The sequence below is a fragment of the Pithys albifrons genome, chromosome 12 (genome assembly GCF_047495875.1).
Source record: "Pithys albifrons albifrons isolate INPA30051 chromosome 12, PitAlb_v1, whole genome shotgun sequence".
NCBI lineage: Eukaryota > Metazoa > Chordata > Aves > Passeriformes > Thamnophilidae > Pithys > Pithys albifrons.
Genome location: NC_092469.1, coordinates 14,322,792 through 14,347,344, shown reverse-complemented (window position 1 = coordinate 14,347,344; position 24,553 = coordinate 14,322,792). Strand labels below are relative to the sequence as shown.

At 49.1% G+C, this 24,553-nt stretch overlaps 2 protein-coding genes across 2 annotated transcripts; both read right to left on the bottom strand.

Moving 5' to 3' along the window:
- Positions 1-266: 266 nt before the first annotated feature.
- CALB2 (calbindin 2) lies at positions 267-6,669 on the bottom strand. The gene is made up of 11 exons (XM_071567468.1): positions 6,532-6,669; positions 3,370-3,446; positions 3,081-3,170; positions 2,883-2,963; positions 1,972-2,028; positions 1,790-1,867; positions 1,619-1,674; positions 1,374-1,413; positions 1,201-1,254; positions 900-971; positions 267-665 (listed from the first exon to the last, which is right to left on the bottom strand). Exons 1-11 carry the CDS (start codon positions 6,620-6,622, stop codon positions 549-551), a joined length of 813 nt encoding a protein of 270 aa, XP_071423569.1. The 5' UTR covers positions 6,623-6,669; the 3' UTR covers positions 267-548.
- Positions 6,670-11,381: 4,712 nt separating this feature from the next.
- On the bottom strand, positions 11,382-23,483 carry PNP (purine nucleoside phosphorylase). Its single transcript, XM_071567549.1, has 6 exons — positions 23,265-23,483; positions 19,793-19,962; positions 19,377-19,480; positions 17,943-18,118; positions 14,741-14,931; positions 11,382-13,752 (listed from the first exon to the last, which is right to left on the bottom strand). Exons 1-6 carry the CDS (start codon positions 23,285-23,287, stop codon positions 13,535-13,537), a joined length of 882 nt encoding a protein of 293 aa, XP_071423650.1. The 5' UTR covers positions 23,288-23,483; the 3' UTR covers positions 11,382-13,534.
- Positions 23,484-24,553: the final 1,070 nt, after the last annotated feature.

The following is a 24,553-nucleotide window of genomic DNA, read 5'->3' as shown; positions in this document are numbered from 1 at the left end:
TGTCAGGGTAGCTGAGAGGGGTAACTGGGAGGTACTGGGAGTTACTGGGAGGTGTGCTGTCCTGGGACATGAGTGTCCCCAGCCTGCCTGTACTCTGCTCTCCAGGGATTTTCCAATGGCCCTCCATTCCACAGGGCATTCCCAAAAGCACCATCTCCCTCCCCAACCCAGAAACCACATCCTCAGTGTGACCAGGGTGTGGGGGGTTCCCCCTCTCCCTGTCAGCCCCCAGCCCACCAAGGGAAGGAGAAATAGGGGCTCCAGTTTAGCAGTACTTGAATTTATTAGTAAACTGTTCTTTGGTAAATGATAAAAACGCAAAAAGAGACCAAAGGAATGAAAACAACACCCTCCCCCCCACCGAAAAAATCATATAATTAAACAAAACAGGCAGATGGGTAAAAAAAAAAAGTTTTCCCCCCTCAAATGGGATTTTAGCAAACTACAGCAAACCCAAGAGCAGGTGGGGAAGCGCTGCAGTGATGGGGGCTCCCCTGTTGTGCTTGGTTTTGGGGAGGAGGAGCACACGGTGTGTGTATGGGGGGATCCTACATGGGCGGCTCCTGGCAGAGCACCATCTCCAGTTCCTTGCGGTAGAGTTTGCCCCCGTCGGAGAGGTTCATGATGCTCTTCCTGTAGTTGGTGAGCTGCTGGATGTTCATCTCCTGCAAGGCATGGAGGGAGCAGTGGGGGTGGGCATTCCATTTCTTCCTGAGGAGCACCCCCAGGCTGGGATTACACCCCCTCCAGCTCCACTGCAGCTTCCCATGAGGATGCAGGGCCAGCAGCTCCTTCCCATGGAACACAGACACAGCAGGGTGGAAGATGCTGCTGAGTAAAGGGAGGAGGATCTGGGGGGCTCTGGGGGCAGCACCCAGGCTCTGTCCCCCCCCACTTACTTTCTTATTCTTCTCATACAGGTCTTTCAAAAGTGCATCCAGCTCATTCTCATCAATGAAGCCGTTTCCATCCTGGGTAATGGGGAAGGGTCATCAGCAGCAGGGAGGACACAAACCCCACAATTCTCCCTTGGGCATAGGTGCAGGGGGCACTCCCAGACTCACCCAGCACAACCAGGGGTAAACCCAACACACCCCAAACCAGAGCAGGGAATTGACCCTACCAAAACCACATGATTTTGGGATATTTTTGGCCAAGTTATATTTATTTGAGGAAGTTTCCTGGGAGCTGGCTCCCTACCTTGTCATAGAAGGCAAAGATGGCATTGAACTCCTCCGAGGACAGCTTCATCCCCTGGGAAGTGGCAAGGGACACCAGGACGTGAGGGAGGGGATGGAGGCGTAAGCAATGGGAACAGGTTATTATTATTATTGTTATTGATACTGTTGTTATTATTATTGTTATTATTTTACCTGAAATTTCAGAAGGAAGTTTTCTTGCACAGGCAAAAGTCTGAAAAACAAGCAGGGCAGGGAAGAGTGGGAAACAGCCAGAAAAAAAGACACTTTTTTAATCTACAATGACTTTTTGCTCAGAAACATGAGCAAATTAAAGAGAAAAGCAGTTTTCTTTGGAAGCTGGAGCAAACTCTTCCTAGACACAAACATTTCAGGTCTTTCTCTCCCAACTGCTTCCTTCTCATTGCCTGTAATCTTACCGGGACATCTCGGAGAGGCCCAGCTTCCCATCGCCGTTCATGTCAAACATCCGCAGCTGTTGGGACATGAGCATCACATGGTCACCCATTGTTTCCCCCTCCTCTCCATCCCACCTGCCATGGGGTGGCGAGACCCCAGGGGTGGGAAACAGTCCCGCAGGTCCCACTCACAATGGTCTGTGTGTACTCCTGCAGCTTGGGCTCGTCATAGGGCCGGTTTGCCTTCTTCAGCAGGTCCGACAGGAAACCCTGGGATGAGAGGGCTTTGCTGGCTGTCCCCATCCCCAGCTCTCCCAGCAGGAATGTCCCACTGGCAAGGACCCAGCTCAGCTCACCCCATGCCCACGACCCACCTTGAGCTCGTTGGCCTCAATGTAGCCGCTGCGGTCTGTGTCGTACCTGCGCCAAGCCTGTGATGGGACCACCATGAGCCTTAGCGTGGGCTTCTGTCCCCCATTTCCCACCTGACATGTGTATGCCCCCATAAATCTCCTCCTAGGAGCATCCTCCCATCACCCTAATGGAGAGGGGTTATTTCACAGCTCCCATCTTGGCTTGTGGTGACCGCTCTGGTGCCACATGCCCTCCCTTGGGGCTGAATGCTTTTGTTCAGCACCATGCCAAGAGTTCAAGCACTATTGTCCTCATGGCAGTACACAGGACCAGGCTTTAACACTTAATAATATTTAACTGAATCTCCCAATTAAACAGTGGTGCCAGCTTACCCACCCCATGCCACAGGGTGCTCTTATTTCTGCCATTGCCTTCACCTGGGGTTCATTTTCCAAGTACAGGCTTCCTCCTTCCCAGGACACTGCACATTCCCCTCCAACCCCAGCCGTGTTTTGTTCCCCATCCACAATTTCCCTTCCACCTGCATGGGTTCACCCCATACAAGGGCATGGTGAGGTTATGAAGTGGCCCAGGGCAGTGTTGGCTTCAGCACATCCCTTGGGTACTGTGGACCAACTATGAGGGGGAATTTACAGAACAGCCCCAAATCCTTGCAGCTCACTTTGCCCAGAGTGGGGACAAGGCACCTCACTGCCCTGAGATGTGCTGAAGGTGTACTGAGGACTGGGAAAATTCACCACACTCCTACTCTCCCCTCAGACCAGCCCTGCCTCACTTAGCTCAGTACTGAGTTAATCCCAGGAGTTTGTGGGAAACTAGGGGAGGTTTGGGCAATTCCAGCTTTCACAGTGGAGCTGGGCACTGAGGATGGAATCCCATGGGGAGCCCCAGCACAGCCTGTCCCACTCACCTCCATGAACTCTGAGCTGGAGCCCACATGCTGGCGGAAACACAGCAGGAAATTCTCCTCCGTGGGCAGGATCTGGGCCAGCTGCAGGGAACACGAGCATCAGAGGGAAACCCAAGCATTGGGAGCAGGGGGGAAACAAGAGGATCAGTGGAGGAAATACAAGCACCCTGGGGGTTTGTCAGGTTCAGCACCACTCACCTCTGCCATCTCAATTTTGCCATCTGCGTTTTTGTCATACTTGTGCATGAACTCCTTCATCTTGTCACCCAAGTTGTCTTTCCTTGAGTCCTGCCAGCAAGGAGAGAGAGAGAGAATGGGAGCATTTCCCATCCCTCCCTGTGCTGGTGTTCCCTCACTTCCCTCCCAGAGGAGCCCTAGTTCCACTCATCCGTGCCATTGCCAAAGGAGATGGGGCTGACATGAGTCTGAATCTTTGGGCAGGAGGGAACAGGGGAAGGAAGGAAAAAAAGCCAGGAGATGCCCTTACCACACCTGCCCCCTTCCTTGCACTTTCCAGCTCCTGGAAGAAATTTTCCAGCTCTTTGCCTTCAATGTAGCCATTTCCTGGGGAATGAAAAAAAAATGCAGTAAGACTTCTCCAGTGTTGGAGGGCAGGAGAAGAGGGATAGATGTTCCCAGGGGTTATAGGACTTGTTCCCTCCTCACAGGGACGTGGCTCCAGGGCACTGCCAATGCCAATGCTCAGCGTTATACAAACTAGCAATGGCCAAATTTGCCCAGGTGACACATAGCCCTGGACTTATCCCCTGCACCCACTTGCAGGGCACAGGGCACTTTGTCCATCTTGGTCTTTGCTGCATTTTCTGCAACTGGTGCTTCAACCAGATAGTTTTAATAAACCTCCCCATCCTACCTGAGCATGTCCCAAAGCAGGACTGTCTCTTCTCAACCCACTGTGGGGTCCATGAGTGCAAATGGGGAGCAGAGAAAATACACCTGACACAGCATCCACTTCCCCTGATGCAGGATCAGCCCCAGTAGGATCAGCAGGATCAGCAGGGAGGGGTCAGCCCAATGCTGACGTCTGAGGCAGCCAGGAGCTCTGAAAGGTCCCTGTCCTGTGTACCCCATATCCCTTGCTGATGATATCTGTGCTGAGATGTGGTTCCTCCAGAACCTGGGATATCTGCAGCCCTGCCCTGCCCTGCCTGTGGGATCCTCGGTTGTAGGATGGCTCAGACAGGTCCCAGCCATGAACAGCTCCCAAAGCACTGGGCCTTGGTGGCATTTGGGGGTGGCCAATGCGCCTTGAAGCAGCAGGGCCACACCACAGGGGACAGCAGTGAGGACACTGCCACCATGGTGCTGCCAGCCAAGATGTCACCTCTCTGCCAGAAATGTTCCCACCCACCAACATCTGGGCACAGCTGAGGGATGCTGCCATTTCCTCGGAAGTGCCTGGCTGAGGGGTAGCCAGGGTTCTTCCTTATGGGCATTCCCCCCCAAACTGCTCCACATTTCGGCCTCTGGAGGCTTGGACCACAGCACCCTGCTCTGCACTGCCTTCGACATCATCACCTGCAGGCTCCCCAGCAGCATCTTCTATCCCTGCAACACAGTGGTTAGGAATAACCCATCCACATTGCAGCTTGAAACACCTGGGGAAGTCCAGAGCACCCTCCTCTTGGGTCACCACACCTGTATGGACCAGCAGCATCCTTCCCAGGAGAGGACAAAGGGCTCGGGTGATACTGGGGTGCTGGAGTGAGCCACTGAGGTGCTTGGCTTTCCATTGCTCTTCCCAAGGGCTTTGCTTTTGTGGGCACAGGAGAACCCCAAGCTCCCTTGAATTCAGTTGGAAAAAAAATCAACAAAAGTTTTTAGCTGAGAAAGAGAATAAGGCCAAGAAAAGCTGTGGCCAACAGCTTGGCTTCCTCCAAGCAGCAGCTTGGACAGGTCTGATCCATGTCTGCAGAGCAGTGGGGTGTGAAGTGTCATGGAAAATCCGGTCCATGCGGCTGCACCTCGGAACCCTCAGGGCAGCTGTGGCTGGCAAAGAGAGGACATCAAAGACATCCGAGGAGAAATCTGAGGCATGAGGAGCCTTGAGGGGAAGCAGCTCAAAGGATGGAAGCCCCATCAGTGGGGTTTAAGTGCAGGGATGAGCTTGGTTGAAGTAATCCCATCCACGGGGGAATGAATCCCATGTCCTCCATCGGCAAAGGGAAGCAGCTAGGGCTGTTGGAGCTCCCACTTGGTGCAGCTGAGCATCGTCCTTGCCAAGGCCACCTTCTTCCCTGATGCCCGAGTCTCTCCTCTCCTGGGCACCCGCTGTGCTGCAGCCCAGTAGCCTTGCCCTGCCCAGGGGCCGCGGGCCAAGCTGGATCCGTGCCTGCCGCTGTGTTTTGGAGATGACAGAGCACATCCAAGGGCGCAGCAGGATGTGCTGCAAGGAGGCAGCTGAACACCCACACCAGGAACTGCCCACTCCCACTGGGGTGCCACCTTTCCAACCCCTTGGTGCCTGCCCCAGTGCCAGCTCCAGCAGTGGAAGGGACTTATAGCCACATTCCCCAGTGTTGCAGGGCTGCAGGGGAGACCCTGACAGTGCAGCCGGAGCAAGCTGAGCTCCAGCTCCAGCAGCACAGCCGAGGAGGCTGAGTGACGCAGTTCCCAGGAGGGTTTTGGTCCCCAAACCTCTCTGCAGGAACAGGAGACCCAGCAAAGGGCAGGAGTGCTCCCTTGGACTGCTCTTCTCAGGGGGTTGAGCCTCCTTCACAGCAGCACAGAACTGAAAGAAACTATTTTACCACAAAACGATGCTGCTTTTTGCATTTCCCCTGCTTTCTGGGTCTGGCAGTGGTGAGAACAGGAGTGTCCTGTCCAGCTGTGATTTCATGGGAAGGTGACATCTCCGTAGCGGACACGGTCGTTTGCCACAGCATCCCTAGGCAGAGGTTTTTGTGGGACTGGGAAGCAGGCGGGGAGGGACCGAGCACTCCAGACACGGAGAGATCGTTCCTCAGCTCACTCCGGGCGTGGGACACCCGCGCTGTCACCCGTGGCAAGCGGTGGCCCCGGGGCCAAGCTGGTGGCCGAGCTGCCCCCTTCCCTCCAGGTGACAAGGATGAGGCACCGCTGAAGTGGGAGTTGGAGGGGGTCGAGAGGGCACTGGGCAGGGAAGGGGTACCTCGGAAAGGGCAGAACCCCCAGAGCAGCGCCCAGAGATGACACCAGCCCTGAGCGAACTCCAGCTCTCAGGGCACTCGCAGGACATGCCAAGGAGAACCGGGACACTCCTGGCTCAGCACCCCATGGGCTGGGGGCTCCCAGTGGGGTCCGGTTCTGGGGCTACCCCTCCTTTCCCGACGGGGAGGGAGGTCCTGGGGGATGCATTGCCTTCCCAATCCCGGAGCTCCAACAGAAGGGGCTGAGCCTCGAGGGCTCTCCATCACCCCAGAGACTCCATCCTGAGGTCTCCCTATCCCGAGGGCTCTCCATCACTCCGGGGGCTCTCCGTTAATCCCCAGGCTGCGACCGTGGAGGTTCTAGTCTCTTCTCCGGGATGTCCAGGGACTCTCCACCGCCCTCACCCTCTCCCGCCCCGCTCCCTTTTGAGGATGCTCATCCCAGTGCCCTTCCCGCCGGTTTTTTGGGGGCGAGGTGTTCCCCGCGCCCCGGGACTGACCGTCCGCGTCGAAGTGCCGCCAGACGTCGAGGAACTGGGAGGCGGTGAGCTCGGCCAGGTGGAGGTGCGGGGCCTGCTGCGGGCCGGCCATCCCGCTCCCGATCCCGCTCCCGATCCCGCCGCTCCCGATCCCGTCGCCGCCCGCCGCCGCCTTTTATACCCGCCGCCGCCGCGCCGCCCGCCGCCGCCAGGGGGCGCCGCCGCCCCGGGACACCGGCCGGGCACGGGACGCAGCGGGACACCGGGATAACGGGACACTGGGATAAGGGGACATGGAATAACGGGGCACCGGGATAACGGGACACCGGGATAACGGGACACCAGGTTAACGGGACATGGGATAACGGGACACCGGGATTACGGGACATCGGGATAATGGGACACCAGGATACCGAGATAACGGGATAAGGGGACGTCGGGACAAGGAGACACATGGATATCGGGATACCAGGACATTGGGATAATGGGATACCAGGATACTAGGACATGGGGATACTGGGACATCGGGATACCAGGATACTGGGACACCGGGGGCAGCACTGGGCACCGGGCTCAGCAGCCTGGACCCTGCCAGTCGTCCCTGCCTTGTCACCTACTCTTGCTCTGTGCCACCTACCCTGCCCGATGTCACCCACCCCTACCCCGTGTCATCTACCCTTGCCCTGTACCATCTGCCCCATGCCCTCTATCCCTGCCCTATTACCTACTCCCGCTCAATGTCACCTACCCCTTTTCTGACACCTAGTCCTGCCCTGTCACCCTGCCCTGCCACCTCCTCCTGATGGTCACTCCATTCCTTCCCCAAGTTCCTGCATCCCTTCCTGTGCCACCCAGCCCCACCCCTGTCACCGTGCCCCTGCCCTATGTCACCACATCTGTCACTGTCCCCCTACCTCACAGCAGCTTCTCGGCTCATGATTTGCTGGTCCTGGCAGGCAGAGCAGGGCACAGTCCCTGTGTCACCACCACCAAGGGACCATATGATGGCCACAGCAGGGCTGTCATTTGTCACCCATGGCTGGAGTGAGAACACAAAACTTGGACACTGCATCCATCTTTTGGAAGAAAAACCAAGGAACCTTCAGATCAAGGCTCTGTCATCCCCTCTGGAGCAGGGCTCCTTGGAGGGGAGGGATGGGAAAGATGCTCAGCCCAAAAAACATTTCTCACTCTGGCTCCCCTTGCTGCTCACCATCTTATAGTGGGATTTTCTTTTCCCAAGTTTCCCCAAATTTCAGGGAAATTTCCAGGCCCAAACAAACAGCCACACGTGGGGTTTGTCACCAGCTCCAGCGCAGCCTGCCCAGGGGAAGCGTTGCTATGGCTACAGGGGGGAGGAAATTCAGATCCAGCGAGAAGGCTGAGGCGATGGAAGTGCTTAATTAAAGATGAGAAGGCATGAGGGAAGTTCAGATGTGCGCAGAGCAGGGATGTAGTTGGCAGCAAGCAGCTGTCCGGGGGACTGCCCATCCTGCTGGGTGCTGGTGTGTCTTATTTTTGTCTCTTGGCTGGGAAAAAAGGCAGAGTGAGGTGCTCCACATGAATGGCAGGGGATGCAGGCTTGGGGACTGGGGGAGCTCAGTGCAATGGAGGTGGCACCAAACCTGGCTTTAATGCCGTGGGAAGCTGGGGCAGGGCAGGGCACCAGACTCCAGGCATTGGAAGGGAGATGCTGCTCCAGCATCCCATGAGGAGAGCCATACTGGGACATCAAGCAAAAAGATGGCCTTCTCCTTCTCCCTGTTGCACAACACAGCCTTGAGGCACACATGACAAGCTGAAGGGTGTCCTGGGTATTCCATTCACATTTCCTGAGGTCTAGCACAGAGATTAGACCAAAAACCCCACTTTCTTTTTCCCATTGTTGCTGCACAGTTTTTCCCAGCAGAGCCCATTGCATTTCTATCCCACTCCCTCCAGAACAGTTTTTTTCTGGGGGCTGAGAGGGGGCACTCGCTGCCTCTGTAGGGCTGGGTTTAGGAATGTGTCTCCTGTTGTGCCAAAGCTGGGAAGAGAGGTGGCACAGATGTCCAACACTGGTCCATTTTCTGCTCCAGAGGGAGCAGAGCCCCAGCCCAGCACAGGGCAGCCCATCACAGTCCCACTGCTCCATGATGCTGAACTCTCTGCTAAAGAAGAGCCAAGATTGCTCCAAACTGGGACCTTGGAGCAAAATGTGGGGTCTGGGTGCATTCTCTGCCTTCTCTGGGGAAATACTTCCCCAAGCTTACTCTGCGAAGTGGACAGAGGGAAAAGGGGCTCGTTGCTGCAGGAAGGGATTTGCTAAGGTTGAGAAAGACTCTTAGAGAAGGCTGTGAAGATTCAGGCAAGGAAAGCAAGTGACGGTTCTTCTGTTTGAAGCCATCTTCCACATGGGTGTCTGGGCACAGGGGATGTCCCCTCTGCAGGAGAAAAGGTTGGATGGTTCCCTCCAGTCTTTATCCATGTCCCAGGTCTTAAATTACTTCCTAGGTTGAATATTGTCCTTCTTAGATTGACATGTCCTTCACCCAGAGGGTGGGCAGACAATGGAGCAGGTTCCCCAGGGCAGTGGTCAAGCACCAAGCCTGACTGAGCTCAAGGAATGTTTAGACAACTCTCAGGCACATTGTGTGATTATTATTGTTGTCCTGTGCAGGGCCAGGAGTGGGATTCGATGATCCTTGTGGGTCCCTTCCAACTCAGGAAAGTCTATGGTTCTATCTGAACATGCCATCAGATTTTGGAAATTACAGCCCATCACACTGCTTACAGAGTCAGGCTTTAATTCAGCAACACACTGGGATCAGCCCATTCTGTGACCCACATCGCTCCCCCTGCTCCCCACAGTCACCATGGCAGGGAAGAGTTTAATTCTTTTCAGCACATGAAATCCCTGCAGTGAAGACCTAAAGCTTTCAGAAAAAAACCCCAACAACACACCACTACAGCAGAACTCCCTTAATTCAACTGCAGGATTTCAATAAAGAGAAATATCTAAGGGAATTCTGTTAACTTGAAGGCAAGGCACACGCTCACTGCTGAGCTGAGACAGATAGCACAGGCTTTTAAAAGCTTTCTGATTTACTTTTATATAGGAAAGAATGCAAAAGGCAAACCTTATGTAAAAGAAAGTCTGGAAAACCGAGGCTTGCAAAGGAAACAGGATGGAGCACACCATCATATTTTTGGGGGTTGCAGGGTTATTTCTCAGATAACAGCAGAGATCTCTACTTATATACTCATGACAGTCCAGCCAAGGGCTGTGGCAGACATTTCTCCTCTTGGCCTCAGACTTTTATGTGGATCCCACATGAAGGCATCAGTATAACACCTCCATTTTCTCCAGAGAACTGAAAGCAACAGGAACTCATGATCTCAAAAGTTGTCTCTGGCACAGTGAGCAAAAAAAAGGCAAGGGCTGGCAGAAAGAATCGGCCAGACTGGCTCACAAATCCATGGCTGAGTGAGTATAGGAGGAGCTGTGCCAGCTGTGCCCTGCATGGACACAGGTTTTCCATGGATACCCCTGTCACAGGTAGAGCTGCACAGGACAGCCCGTGCTGGTGGCATTCCCTAACCAGGCAGCACCTGGGCTCACTGCTCACCACAGCACTGAGAAAGCCAAGATCATCATGCAGTCTGGGGCTCTCTTACCACTTGCCAGGTTTTTAACCTTTTTGTGCATCTTCCAGCTTATCCCTATGACCATAATGTCCTGGATTTCAGAAGTAGGTAAGTGGCACAGAGTACAGGAATGAAGAAAGTCTAGGTTGTTTTACAACCTACTCATTTCATTGCCAGAAAGCACCAAGAGCACTAAACAAAAGGCACAACATCAAGGAAATTGTCCTGCCTCCAGCACAGGTGACTTGCTGCACTGGCACCACTGCAGCTCATTCCACCTTCCAGCTGCAAGTTAATCGAGGTCCTTTGGTTCTTGGTATTTTTTCCATAAGTTTCTCAGCCTAGTGGGATCAGTAAGAAATACCCGTGCAAAGTTCTGGTCAAATGTGGGTCCTGTTTATCCTGCGCTTTGAGCTCTGGTCTCTCAGGGATATCCTCTAGCCTGGGGGTTGGATGCAGGGGGTACAGCTAAGCACCTCTTTCTTTCCTACAGAATGGCATTGGCACAGCAAACAAAATATTTTCAGGATCTCAGCAGGTTTTATTCCCTCACAGTTTCTACTCCACACATCTTACCTTGCATCCTTGTATTTCAGACTTTTGAAATTCATCAGCAGTAAAAAAAACCCACACGAAAATTGTATTAAAAGTATCTCCAAAGCCAGATGAACTCACATGGGTAAATGTATTCCCCCTCTCTCCCATAAAGCATGAATAAGATCCCTTCCAATGTGTCCAGAGCATCTTCCCTCTCATCATTTACAGGGACAAAAATGAGGACATTCATGCAGAGTTTGGGCCAACAAAGCCAGCCTTCGGCAGCAAAAAGAAGAGCACCAAACTGTTTACAGCTCAAATGCTATTTAGAAATTATTTCTTTAAAAACAGACAAAATTTGCCAAAGATTTAGTTGCACAGTGATTTTCAGATTCAATTTTAAGTTGTATTTAAGCTGTATTCAGACACAAGAGCAGGGTATCTGCCTCCAGTACAGCTGGAGAGAGGAGCAGACCCTGCCTGCTGAAAGCAGGTGCTGCTGCCAAGCTCCTCATCATCTCAAACCCCAACTCAGAAGTACCAACACAACAGCAGGGGTTTTTTGGATGCTTCCTTTCCCATCGCAGCCCAGCCTGACTCTGATTAATTAATGGAGCCTGCTGAAATCCCAGCCCTAGCTACTCTGGCTGCTGCCAGCTACAGCGAGCTGCACAGCTGCCTTCCACTCCCACTTGAGAGACTCTGTATTTACCAAGTATTAATTAGATGAATATGAAGCACCATTTTCTAGGCAGGGGAAATTATCTGCTCTCTCCCTGCCCTGTAACAAGCCCATACTGGGACAAGTCTGAAAAGAGAGCAGGTAGAAGTGGTTCCTTCTTGCTCTGCACATCTGCCACTTTTCATATTTCACTGCTTGTACTGCTCCCCGTGATGAGCACTTCACTCCTGCTGGATTTGAAAAGGCAACAGCCTCATGGAAGACAGAGCTGGAGTCTCTCTCCCTTTGCAGTTTACCACCAGAGCTGGTTCTCAAGACTGTCCTGACAGTCAGACCCACCAAATGGGAAGAGCTGCTGTCTCCAAGTGCTCCTCCAAGTTCCAGGAGCTGTTGAACAAGTGACTCTGCCAGAAAGGCACAAGCAATGAATCCTTCCCCTCCCCAAGTCCTCCAGACTAGGTTGGGCAAGTATTTGTCAGGGCTGACCAAAGGTAACCCTGCCCATGAGAAGAGAAGGGAACAGGGGGGTCACGTAAGATCTCCCCTACACCAGAAGTACACCATTTCATGAAAAACATTCACAGCACAACTGTTCCTCCTGGTGGCAACATCTGCACCGTGGATACTGCAGTTGACACCAGTAATTGCAGCATGAAGGGCTTCAAGCAAACACCCACTTGGAAAAAACTGGAAGAAATGTCAAGGAAGGCTGAAGGCTGTGACAGAGAGCAAGCACCAGTGGCAAACAACTGATCAGCTAAATTTAGGAAGGCAGGTTGGGAGCTCTCCATGACCAGTTGGGAGTCTTCAGTTCAGACCACTGAGTCAACTGAAAACATTTAGATATGACATTGATGGGCTTTATAGAGAGCTCCAAGATAAATGAAGGGAAAAAGGTTATCTAATAATTACAGTCACTGTTTCACATCCAGCTGCATCCAGGGCTCATCCTGACCTTTGAGGAACAATGAATAATGCACCATTCTTGTGACTGTTCCCCTTCCTTGATAGACCATCAGCACGCTGGTAAGAGAGAGCCTCTCCTGTTTGTCCTTTATTCACTGCTTGGTTCAATTTCTTTATGTAAGAGGACCTGGAAAGTCAGAGAAATATTATACCTGTTCCAAAATATTTCCACTGTAATTTCACATTACTAAACACCTCCAACCACTGGCACTCCAACATCTGCTGCAGGAAGAGCAGTGGAACAAAGCTGGTGTGAAACACTGGGTCAAACTGATCTGTCTGTCTTGGGAAACCAGAAAACCAGTCTCCAGTGCTCAAGCTTCTGATCTCCAAGACATCCAGAAACAGAAAGAACAACACCAGGCAGAGCTGGACTTGGATTTCTGTTCTGGCCATGTTTACACAGAACACAGGTAAGTCATGCCTTAGAGCTGAGCTGCATTTTCATCCCCTGTAAACTGGGCAATTAGGCTGGAGACAGAGTAGGGAGGTGTGAGGGGCACTGGGGGGAGCTGCATTGTAGCAAACAGCTATTGAGCTCTGCAGCTGGTCATGAGAAGCCAAGAATGAGCAAAGAGAGGGCTTTCTGGGAGACCATCTGGCATGGTAAGGGAGCACGACACCATGCATGGGTATGCAGTGGTTTTCCAAGCTGTAAAATCAATTGCAATTCACTTGCTCTGCAGCATTGCTTGTTCCAGGCTGATCTCACCTTCAGCCTCGCCCATTTCAAGTATCCAAAATTCAGAGTTGTTTTGTGGACTTCCACTGGCTTCAGACTGGGCCCCACCAAAGCATGCCCAGTAGGCACCAAGGCCCATGACCAACTCTTGCCTTGGCTCTTGTGCAACGGGGGAGCAGAGACTCAGGGCAGGAGGGTGCTGTGCCAAGAGAGACAGTGGCTGAGAAACACCAAACACTCTGCCCCAGAATGAAGGGGAGCTGTGGCTCACAGAAACCAAGGGTTCATTGATGACACTGGGGTTTGGGAATGTGCCCCAGTGTTTAAGTGCCAGCAAGCTGCTTTGGTCACTGGCTACTAACAAGGGGATCATTCTGGCAAAATTCAAAGCAAACCTCTGCAACAGTTCAGATAAAGCACAGACAAAGATCAAAAGGTCTATTCAAAATCAGAAGAGCAGGAGGGGACAGTCCCACCAACAGCTCTCCCACAGCACTTGCTGTTAGATATGGATGATGAAAGGGTGGAGGTCACGGGGAGTTTGTGCTTTCCCCCAGCTTCCCCAGGAGGTGCGTGACCAATTTCTGCAGGGCCTCAGCCCGGACCACTGAGATCCGCAGCACTTCCTCATGGTTGGCTTTCTCCTGACTGTTGTAGCTCATCACTGCTTTGTTGGTGATGAGGGAGATCCCAAGGACTCGGAGGCCACAATGCCTGGCTACAATCACCTCTGGGACAGTGCTCATGCCTGCAGTGGGAGAGGAAAGGACTGGAATCAGCCAGGATTTACACCAAAACAAGATCTCCCCAAAGCTCTCTGTTTCTGCACTCTGCAACAGTTAAAGGCTGTGATAGGTACAAGGCTCAAATAGCTGCAGCACTACAGTTAAAACTCTGCTCAGCACAATAAACCTCCCACATTTGATCCCCAAGCCACAGCTCCCTCCTCAAGACATGTCAGGCTGCTTGCAGCCTTGCGAAGGGAAGTACTGATGTGCTGTGTCATTTGGCTCTTCCCTTCCTCAGCTAAATAAGCTATCACAAAGAAAAATGGCTTTGAGGGAAGCTGAGCTCCTTTCCTCACACAAAACCAGTCTGCAAGTATTAATGAACAGACACCCATGAGCCAGGGGTCAATCTGGAGGACTCACATGGATCATGGGCAAGTATTAATGAACAGACACCGATGAGCCAGGGGTCAAGCTGGAGGACTCACATGGATCATGGGCAAGTATTAATGAACAGACACCGATGAGCCAGGGGTCAAGCTGGAGGAATCACATGGATCATGGCACTTACTTTCCTTGTATACAGTTGGGAAGGTATCCATAATTACCATCCCTAAACAAGACTCTTATGGAGAGGTGGTTTATAGGGGAAAAAGCACAGTGAAGATCTTTACAGTGTTGGAATTAAAAAAAAAAGAAAAATAGAAAAATACTTTATTTCTACTCAGTCCTGCTGAAAGTGGAGCCATCTGAGCATATGAGACTTGTGCTTGGGAAACAAACACAATGTTGTGCTGGAATCCCTAAGTATAGGGACTTTCTGCAGATCCACCCAAGGGGCTGCACTAAGCCACTGCAGAACGAAGCAGAAATACACAGAGCTTGTTTCTCCAGCCCCAGGAGACTTAACGAGTCAAAGACTGAAGCAAGTCAGCCTTGAGCAGAATTAACTGTTTAATCCATGTGCCCAACCAACCCTGCCAGCCCAGCCTGGGCAGCTTAGCTCACCTACAGCATCGGCTCCCAGTGCCTGCAGCATACGGCACTCGGCAATGGTCTCGTAGCAGGGCCCAGGCAGCACACAGTACACTCCCTCCCGGGTGAAGCTCAGGAAGCCCAGCTCCTGGGCACTCTCCTTTCCCAGGCTGAGCAGATCCTGTTCATAAGCATCTGACATGCAGGGAAACCTCACCCCAAACCTGCAAGGCAATAAAAGACAGCCATGTGATACTTGCCACTGCTACCTTCCCTCTGTAAGAATCCAGGGATTCTTTGCAGAAAGGGGAAGTGTTGCAGGCAGATCTGCCTCTGCCATTCCATCCTTATCATCAGATAATTCTGAGAATTCATAGAATAGCTTGGGTTGGAAGGGACCTTTAAAGGCCATCTAATCCCAATCCCTGCAATAAACAGGGACATCTTCAACTAGATCAGGTTGCTCAGAGCCCAGTCCAACCTGACCTTGAATGTTTCCAGGAACAGGGCATCTACCACCTCTCTGGGCATGACATTTTTCTAGATCTGATCGCCCAAAACTCAGCACACAGAGGTTATGACTGTTGGAAGGTCTGACACTGCTTTCCTACAGCACAAACCCTTCCAGAAGGGTCTTTCAATTCCTTCTGTCTCCAGGGAGCACTGATGGCCAGTTTTCTCTCTCTCCCCAGTAATTGCTCATAGTGATTTTTAAACGCTGTCCACCAAACAGTTGTTGTCCCCTGGGCTCCCAGATGCACAGAGGCCCCCAGGCTGCCTCAGGGAGGTGGTTTGAGCAGGCTCTGATGGAGCACCAGTCACTACATTTAAGTCCCATCACAGCAGGCAGCTACTAACATCTTGGAGCTCCAAGGCCATATTTAGGTAGCCTTCATCCTCTGTTTCAGGGCTGGGTCTTTTTCTTGCTTTAGGTCTTAAGATAACAGCTCTGTCTTTCTCCTGATGGAGTGAATCCTTCTATTGATTCATGGAGAGCAGAAGTAGATGGCAAAGATAGTTATGCTGCCACTGAGAAAACCTGGAAAATAAACTCCCAGCTGTGTTCCCCAGTGTGGTTCAGTAAGAGTGGACCAGGTCCCTCATTTAGGCTATTAAAGCTCCTGCTTGTTTACATGTTCTTCCAGCTGAATGCTGAGGGCAGTAGGTGGCTTATTTTGTTTTTATAAACACTAAATATTATATAAATAAAACCAAACTTTCCCTTCTGGTCTAAGGCAATAAGGATTCATCACTATGAAAATTGCTTCCCTTTCCTGAAGGGTGGCCAGCAATGTAGAAGCCAATCTCTAATTTATTTAAAAAAATATTATTTCCACATCACTTCATTGCCTCTGGTTTTGCTCTGTTGTGCTTAGATAAATCCTCCCTGGTAGCTCAGCTGGACAGGATTTTAGGAGTTTGCTCATCTAAAGCTCTGCAATACTTTGAAACCTGATTCATAAAGACCTTTTGCCCATTTTGCTGCCTTGGTCAGCAGTACAAAAGTCACCTCCCAGAGCACTGCAGTCTTCACCAGGAAGCTGCTTTTGGGAGGCAATGAGGCAGTTCTGCTGCCTTTGAACGTTGTCCAGATGCAGTTGTTTGATTGGCATTTCTCCTCCTGCTCCAGAGCAATTATGCAAGTCCAGAGAGCTTTAAACACTCCATGTGGCTTCTCTGCTTTTGATCATTCTTTCTTCCAACCCACGGCAATACCTACAAAGATGTAAAGATGTTCCACTTCAGATGGCTACTGTCCTCTTGCCATGGAATCACAGCACACTGTTTATTTCTCCTGAGGCAGCTGCCAGCCCCTCTCAGATTCTTCAGAAGCAGGAGCTGGGTCTGCTGTTACATCAGGAAGGAACTCACTGAAAGCCAGGCAGGCCACCTTACTCTCAGCAGAACTTTCTCTCTGGAAAGATTCAAGGACAATCCAGATGCCTGCCCTGCAAGCATGTCCATTGTTCAAGACAAGGGTACCAACCCAACAACAGATTTAACCATTTTATTATCTGAACTCACTCTTTGCTCAGAAACTACCACATCCTTCACCACCTCCCTTGCCCGTCCTCTGGCCTCATGCATCTCGCTTTCTCCTGGCCTTCTTTCCTGCCAGCTTGGTTCAGAAATAATCCTTTCTACTCTTTTCTCCTTATCACAATCCAGCCTCTTTCTTTCCTGCCATAAGGCTCATGACAGCTCTGGATCTTTACTGCTTCCATGTTGACTTTCCTGACAATTGATGTGCTTTCCTTTGCTCAGCCTGGATCTCCAGTGGATGTGTCCTGACACTCTTTTTAGCCCTGTTTGAGAGACAAATGGCTACTTTTTATGAACATCAGTCTCCTCTCAGTGCTATGACCTTGCTTGTGCTGGTTGTCTTCCACCCTACCAATCTAATGGTGTCTTAGAAGGATTTTAGGATCACAAATTCATGTTGGAAGGGGCCTCAAGATCATCTAGTCCAAAATCCTGTTAAAAGCAACTTTATGCTCAGTGGCAACTGCAGTCTGTGGTGAGGATATGTTGGAAGCCCCTTTGCACTGACCATAGGGTAAAGACTCTGCTACACAGCCAGTACAGAAAACCTGGCTTTCCAGCTCAACCAGCAGCAGGTCACTCTTGTAGATCCAGAGGTCTCTGGAGAAGCTCCCAAGACAATCACCTCTCATCAGAGCAATGCTTTCAAAGAACTCGGGCCATTAACAAAGGCACCCCAGTTTAATGACCCAGTTTAATGGTTATTAGGAGATATAGAGGTTTTATCTTTGCTCTGCTCTCCACTTACTCCCCGGCCTCTGTTGTAGCCCTTCCATCACATCAGAAATGGCTGTTGGTAAACACAGGCTGGGGACACCACAGTTCACTGACTGCTCAGTTAAGAGGAACCAGCAGAGAGAGGGGCTGACAAGAAGAGACAGCAGCAGGTCTCTGGCAGACGGTACAGCTGGTCATGGCAGAAGAAGGATCAGAAGACTCCTTGTATGAAAGAAAACCTTCTGGGAGTTTGTGTATAAACTCCTTACAGGCCTGTAAGAGTAAGCAATAGCCAAGGCAGGGTGCTTGGGGAAGGCAGGGCAGGTGGTACAGCACACACAGCTATTGCTTTAACTACTCCCTTGTGGATACCTGGAGCCAAACTCTGCTCTCAGTAAGTATTTGTCAGCAGGCAGTCCCAGACTGTGGCTGGAAGAACAGATTAATTGGTAACATGGAGCTGATGCCTACTTACCTCTCATCATTTGGTCCTCGCAGTGGATTCTGCCCTCCCCCACCAAACAAGCTGATGTGATCTCTTATGAACATGATGTCTCCCACTTGGAAGTGGGGATTCAGTCCTCCAGCAGCGTTTGTGACAATCAAGATCTCTACCCCCAAGAGAAAGAAGACCCTGATGGGAAAGGTGACCTGGAAGAACCAAAGGCATATGTGCAATGAGTCAGTAGACAGCTACTGCTACTACCTTTGTAGTATCACAATTTGTGGATGCAGAGAAGGGTCTATATATGGAGACAAAACAATGTTCTCTGATTTTAAATATTCCTCTAATTTAAACTTAATTTTATTGCTTTTTAAAAATATTAAAACATAATCTTGTAATGAATACTATTAAAATCCAAGCCCACATTCCTATGGTTGCACTAAGGTCAAATAAAGGTGGTACAGAAAGAACATGCAGATAGTTTTTCCTCACTGCCAAGGTCTTGCAGAGATCAAACCACTGTGCTGACTGAAGTAACTACTTATGCATATGGCCCTGGAGTGTAATCCAAAGTTAAGGAACAATTGGGAACTGAAAAAAAATCTAAGTTTGATTTTGAGGAGTTACAAAGGAATTGGGATGATACCTGCTACCTCTCAAATCCTAGTGAAGCTGTGAGCAGAAAACCTCCCAACTATGGACACCACTTCCTTAAGAAAATAGTTAATTTTAATAGATAAACATGTCCTGAGAAAGCTAGTTTTGTATTGAGTAATTTTAAAATAATTGTTTTTCTATAAGAAGCTGAGTGGTGCCAAATATTACAGTTTATATCCAAATGCAAATCAACCTCAGCCACAAGGAAAATCTCAAAACTATCCAAATGAAAAAGAACACACAACACTAATAAATAAATAAATATTACTGGTGTTTTCTAACAGAAATGTACATATGTTCATGTTGGGTAGCAAACATGCAACTACCCACACACTCCTATATGTTAGCTGGGAGGGAATAACAAGTTGCAGTAGCCATGGAGCTGTTTTTAGGGGGAAAAAAAGCTGTAAACTATACAAATGCAAAAGAAGATTAAAATAGATTATTCTTATCAGAGTTTTCTGGTTGCTGATTTAAATCACGATTAAGCTGACTGAGTTAAAGCATGTAAATTAATCTGCCTTGTATAATAAACTATTTCCCTGGTGAGTATAGCAGAGTTAGTCAATTTGTGTGGCTGCACAGCATCATCTTCACCAAGTAGGAGCCAACCACCTCGGGTTGAACTCCCAGTTTTATTTTCTGTGGAGAAATCTGAAATCTAAGAAAGATTCATTTCAAGAGCAATGTAAGTTCATCGTGAGAGCTGATGTCCTGCAGCTAGATAGCAAAGCAAGCAGTCACTTTAGCATTTTTTGCTTTTTTTACACTTCCCCTACGTGAGTGTTTTCCTTAAGGAGAACTCACCATGCTGACAGAGTAGCCTTCGTAATAATGGAACCGTCCCTGCATGCACACGCAGGGCTGCTTGTTCAGCTCCCCAAACACCAATCTGTCAGCGTGCCCTGCAACTGCAAACCAACAGAGTGTCATTTCAGTTACAGGTCTCGAGGTCTTTGACTTTAGGGGGATCTGTCAGTTGATGATTTTGCTTCACAGCAGGGCCAAGCACTGCAAAAACAGGAGCTGGAAGTCAAATAAATAAACAGATATTTCTGTGCCATGAAGTTTATATTTTTTTCACTGCAAGCACACATTTCACCACTGAGGGACTGGTTTGCAGAGCAATGCCAAGCAGTGTGTGTTGGCTTGAGTGACCTCTGTGTAAGGCTCTGCTGCAGAGCTGCCGAGGGGTGGGTGCTGCTGCCCTGGGCTGTGCTGACCTGTGCTCCGTGGGAAGTGAGGGATGTCCTCATATGGAAAGACTGTCTTGTTATCCAACAAATCAGCCAGACCTCCCAGGCCAGATCCGCAGATTATGGCGATTTTTGGGCGCTGGACAGTTCGGGCATGTAACCAATCTGCAGTTTCCTTATACACCTCGTAGCTATTTCTGCAGAAGGAAAACAGGTCAGTGAGACTATCAACCCATTCAAAGAAAAAGCTTCAAAGGATAGAAGTCCTGAAAAGGTGCAAAGAAAAAGAAATTTCATTAAGACTATAATAATAGAAGCTTCACTGCTATTATTGAAGATGTATTGCTTTTAATCTTATATATTTTATCCCTGGCTGCAGGAAAATCATCTGAATTCTCTGCTGGTTTCATTCTGTAGATGAAGAATGGCTAACAATATCTAGATCACAGGAGTGTCACAAGGCATAACCACTCCTGCTTCTGATGGGCTCTGGTCCCTCTCGAGTTACTGAAGGAAGGCAAAAGCACAGTTAGACTGAGAAATTGCAACCTCTATGTGTGTGCATGGGGATGTCCAGCCTCTGATGGGAAAATCCAAGAGGATGGAACTCTGAAGGCACCTGAACAGCATGGCTGGAGTGCTGTGCTGATGAAGAAGTATTCACTGTCCTCTGAAGTAGGCTGACTACTGAGATATGGGGCGAGGATCATTTACAGAGATGGAGAAGCCAATCTCTGATCAAAGTGTTGAGTGCCATCTGCTCCCAGTGCTTCCTTCAGGGCCTGGTACAACACCTTAGACACCCACCTTTTGATACCTCGTGACTTCAATACAGAAGGATAAACATGGAATTCTTAGTCAGCCTCTTCTCTCTCACAGAGTGGGCAGAGGGCACACCTACAGCTAGTCCTAGGCAAGAGTCTCAGTGACATCAGTCTACATCAAAACAAGTCAAACCCAGGAATTTGGGCTCTGGAGCTTATGCTGCCTGATTTAAGAGGGGGACTGCTCAAATATTTTGGCAAAAAAAAGTCTTATCCAGCATTGAGGCCCACTGCTAGAAAGTGGGACAGAAGTTAGCATTACAATGCCTGTTGTGTATTTGTCTCAGGAGAAGGGAGAGGAGTTCAATTTTTAACCTCCTAGCCCAGTATTCAGGTGCTTTAATCACAGTGTTGAAACACAATCAATGGGAAAATAATCCGATAATCCTGTTTCAAATAGGACAATGCAGATCACTTTCTGAAAGTCAATATCAAGGTTGATTGGAAACTCTTCTCAAAAGCAAGGATATCAATAGCAGTTATTGGTAGCAACTCAATCTTTACCATTGATGAGTAGAATTAATGACTGTAGATGGTGCAGGACAGGATCCTGGAGTGAACCAACACAGACAGGAGTAAGTGGGTTCTCTATATGAGAAGTTCATCTGCTTATTGAGAGGTGACAGAATCAGATACTGTGAGGCTGCAGGGGATGTAAAATCAACTGGAGGTGCTGATAAGAACTCACTGTCTGCTTCATGATTTTTTTTTTAATCAAGACTTGATTTCCAGAGGTGTAAACCTTAGTAATGTTTTGATGCTGCCTGCAGCTTTAGAGGACATGCAGACAAGCTTTCAGAGTGGTGCTCCTCACCCCAGGAGGTGTCAGGCCATTGACTAAGAGCATCTGAGTGTCTGGATACAACTGCTTCCTCCAACTGAGGTATCAGATACTGAAATAAAGGATCTCAATTCCATGTTTTATCTTCCTTTTATACTGACAGAGTAGGTAGTTATTTAACAGGTATTTTCTCTGAGCTTTTACTCTCCTAGCTGTCTAGCTCCTAATGTAAGTCCTGTCCAATGTACTGTACAATAAACTTATGTTCCTAGTTACATATTGTGATGTCAAAAATACTGGAAAATAGCATAAACCTGCAACCCAATGAGAAGAAATAACTTCCATATGCATGGATTAAAATGAAGAGTCATACTTAGCTGAAATACTTTTCAAAGGAAAAGTCTGGAGATGAGAAAGTTTATTTACCATCACATATTGTTGAATTTTCCAAGTGTATCATGTGGTCCTGAAATAAGCAGGAGCTGTGGAAATGACATTAATAAAGTCTATACTTGACTATATTATCGCTTGCTCCCAGACAAAAGCTTTAAAAGTGCTTTACATACATTAATGAACAATTTTACCCAATTTCTCTGTTGAATAACTGTAATCCTTGTTTAGAAATTCAAGGGAACCAAGAGAATTTATATGCAATACCCAAGCTTTTGACACACCCGTGGCAGGCATGAGAAAAGAACAAGGTCACCATGATCTGCTCTTCCTCTCGACCGTAATCCCCTTTGTCTCTATTTTTTTTAAAAAGGTGTATACACCCTTGCAAAATAACATCAATGGATATTATTCCTATATTCTCAGAAATTTTAGGAGTGTGGGATGAATAATTCAATGTCTGCTGAAGATATTGGGACTGACTGAGCTGTGCCAAGTTCCGGGGAATTTTTTTCTTTTTAAACAGAAGATATTAAAATACTTCTTATGCAAAGAACTAAACTCCAGTGCTGCATATGTCTCCTTGCCTGACTGGAGCTTCAGCAGGTGCAGAGGGGCCTGGCAGAGCTCTGTCCATCCCAAAGGCTTTGGACATGTCAGAGCTGTCCCTAGTGCTGAGAGCACAGACATGCCAAAATTAATCTGCTTGCAGTATTTAGTTTTCAGAAACTTTCCGGATGCACACATCAAAGGGACTGGCAAGCATTGATAATTTCTGAATATGAGGGAGATACCTGCTCAGCAGGAGCAGAGGGGTGACACCTGTGGGTCACCAAACACATTGTTTAGCCTGGACCTGCATGAGCACAAGGCTTGTGCCAGATTTTTGACAGCTGGAATTAATACATGTAGCACAAAGGCCCTTCTAGCTGCTCTGTCTCCAACAATGCACACCTAATAATAGTGCTCAGTAGCATCACTTTGGATTAAACCACAGGATCAGCTGAAAACACAATCCCCTTTATTGTGATTGCTGTCATCCACTGGAGAAACACATCTGTTGCAAAACATAGGACTGTCACCAGTGACAGATCTTTTATGGCATGAAAAAACCCACCCTCATTGTGCTCCTAGGGTGGCTGAAAGCTAATCCATGTAGAAAAGCAGACATATCCCAATAAACAGCTAAAGCACTACATTTAGGGACACACAGCCACACGTATTTGCAGTCCATGCCTCTCCACATGAGATATTTGCCTCTTCTGGCCCATAACCTTTCCCAAGGTTACCTCCTCACTGCCATATTTCATAATACCAGCACCTGACACAGGCAGATGGCCAGATTCCTCTTCAATAATATGATGTTTACTTCTGAGCAGCCTTTGTGTGACATTTATTGAGTGCCCAGTAGGAAGAACAGGAAAACAAGGTGAGGAAAAGCGACGAAATTTTGCCAACCCTTTCCAGCCAGGATGTCTGTGCACCCTGTTTCACAGCACCTTACCTGTCTTCCTCAGCATAGGCCATCCTCCTCCTCTCTGGTTAACCAAAAGAAGGGGACGGTTGCTGGAAATGGAGCTGCAGGTTTTGATTTGACCAAAGAGCAGAGGCCTATGGAACCTGCAGAAGCTGCTGCTGTCTCTGGCAGTGAGTCCAGGAGTTGTGTCCCAGCTTCCCTCTGCTCTCCCCTGAGCATCTCTAATCCCACAGTAGGAAGGGCATGGTCAGGACATCTGCTTTTCTGGCCTCACCCCACATGACACATATGCTCTGGAGCTCTGCAGAACGCTTACATGCAGGCACATACACTATAATGCAGATTAGGCCTGGAAATTTCACACGCACGCACACAACTTTTCAGCGGCTGACAAGGGATCTGCCTGGATTTGCCCGCTCTTGCGTCACCTGAGAACCTGCTGGCAGCTGGAGTCACCTGCTCCTTTGCAATTCAAACCCCTGGGAGCGTGGTATGAGCTCACTGTGCAGACCCTGCGAGATAACCTGTAACAGCTACTACTGCAAAGAGACCTTTCCATAGCTCCCATCATTCTCTTCCCATTCTTTCATGGCAACCAGGCATGATGACCCATTAGCTCCACTCCCTGGATTTTCTTTGCTCACATTTAATTGCCTCACCCTTCCCAAAAGGAAATACTGCTTTGGGGTATGCTAAGCCTCTGTTCAGCTGAGTATGGGACACACAGGAAGTCAGAGCCCCCACCATCTGCCCCTCTAATTTTAGCTTTGCTTTATATGAAAATAAAGTTTAAAACAACCTTGTCATATGGATCTGTTTGTGCGACAGTGTATGATCCCAGCAACTGATGTGAACCACATTTTACAGAGCCAGAGATGTTTCCAAGACAATTGAATGCCAAAACAATTCAAGAAAAGCGGTGATGAGTAGAGACCTTACATGCCCCAGCTAAAAGGCCACAGCTACAATATGCATTCACAGCTTCATAGATCAAGAAGAGACACATGGGGGTAGGATTTATAAATATCTGAAACAGGGACAAAGTCTCAATTAGAACTTGTCAATTCCTAGACAAATCAGCCAGACCTTAAAAAAACCCCAAAAAATCAGAAAACTGAGCAGCACCCATTTCAAGTCCTGTATTTCTTCTTGCTTTCATTCATCTTTACCTATTGGTCTTGAAGACCTCACATTAAATATCCCATTTGTTGCCCCAGAAAACTGCCTCAGAGAACTTCAAAGTCAAACAAGGTAAGAAATGCACCAAGAAAAACCTAGGCATTTTTAGAGATATACTTCATGCTGGAAAGCAGAAA

What these genes read in the sequence shown, in the direction of transcription:
- CALB2 (XM_071567468.1), bottom strand. Translation starts at nt 6,622, where the DNA reads ATGGCCGGCCCGCAGCAGGCCCCGCACCTCCACCTGGCCGAGCTCACC. An exon ending in GCGGCACTTCGACGCGGACG is followed by an intron (nt 3,447 to 6,531) that starts GTCAGTCCCGGG and finishes TTCATTCCCCAG; the next exon opens with GAAATGGCTACATTGAAGGC. An exon ending in CCAGCTCAGAGTTCATGGAG is followed by an intron (nt 2,029 to 2,882) that starts GTGAGTGGGACA and finishes GTCCCATCACAG; the next exon opens with GCTTGGCGCAGGTACGACAC.
- PNP (XM_071567549.1), bottom strand. Translation starts at nt 23,287, where the DNA reads ATGGCCTATGCTGAGGAAGACAG. An exon ending in AAGGCTACTCTGTCAGCATG is followed by an intron (nt 18,119 to 19,376) that starts GTGAGTTCTCCT and finishes TGGTTCTTCCAG; the next exon opens with GTCACCTTTCCCATCAGGGT. An exon ending in CGAGGACCAAATGATGAGAG is followed by an intron (nt 14,932 to 17,942) that starts GTAAGTAGGCAT and finishes ATTGCCTTGCAG; the next exon opens with GTTTGGGGTGAGGTTTCCCT.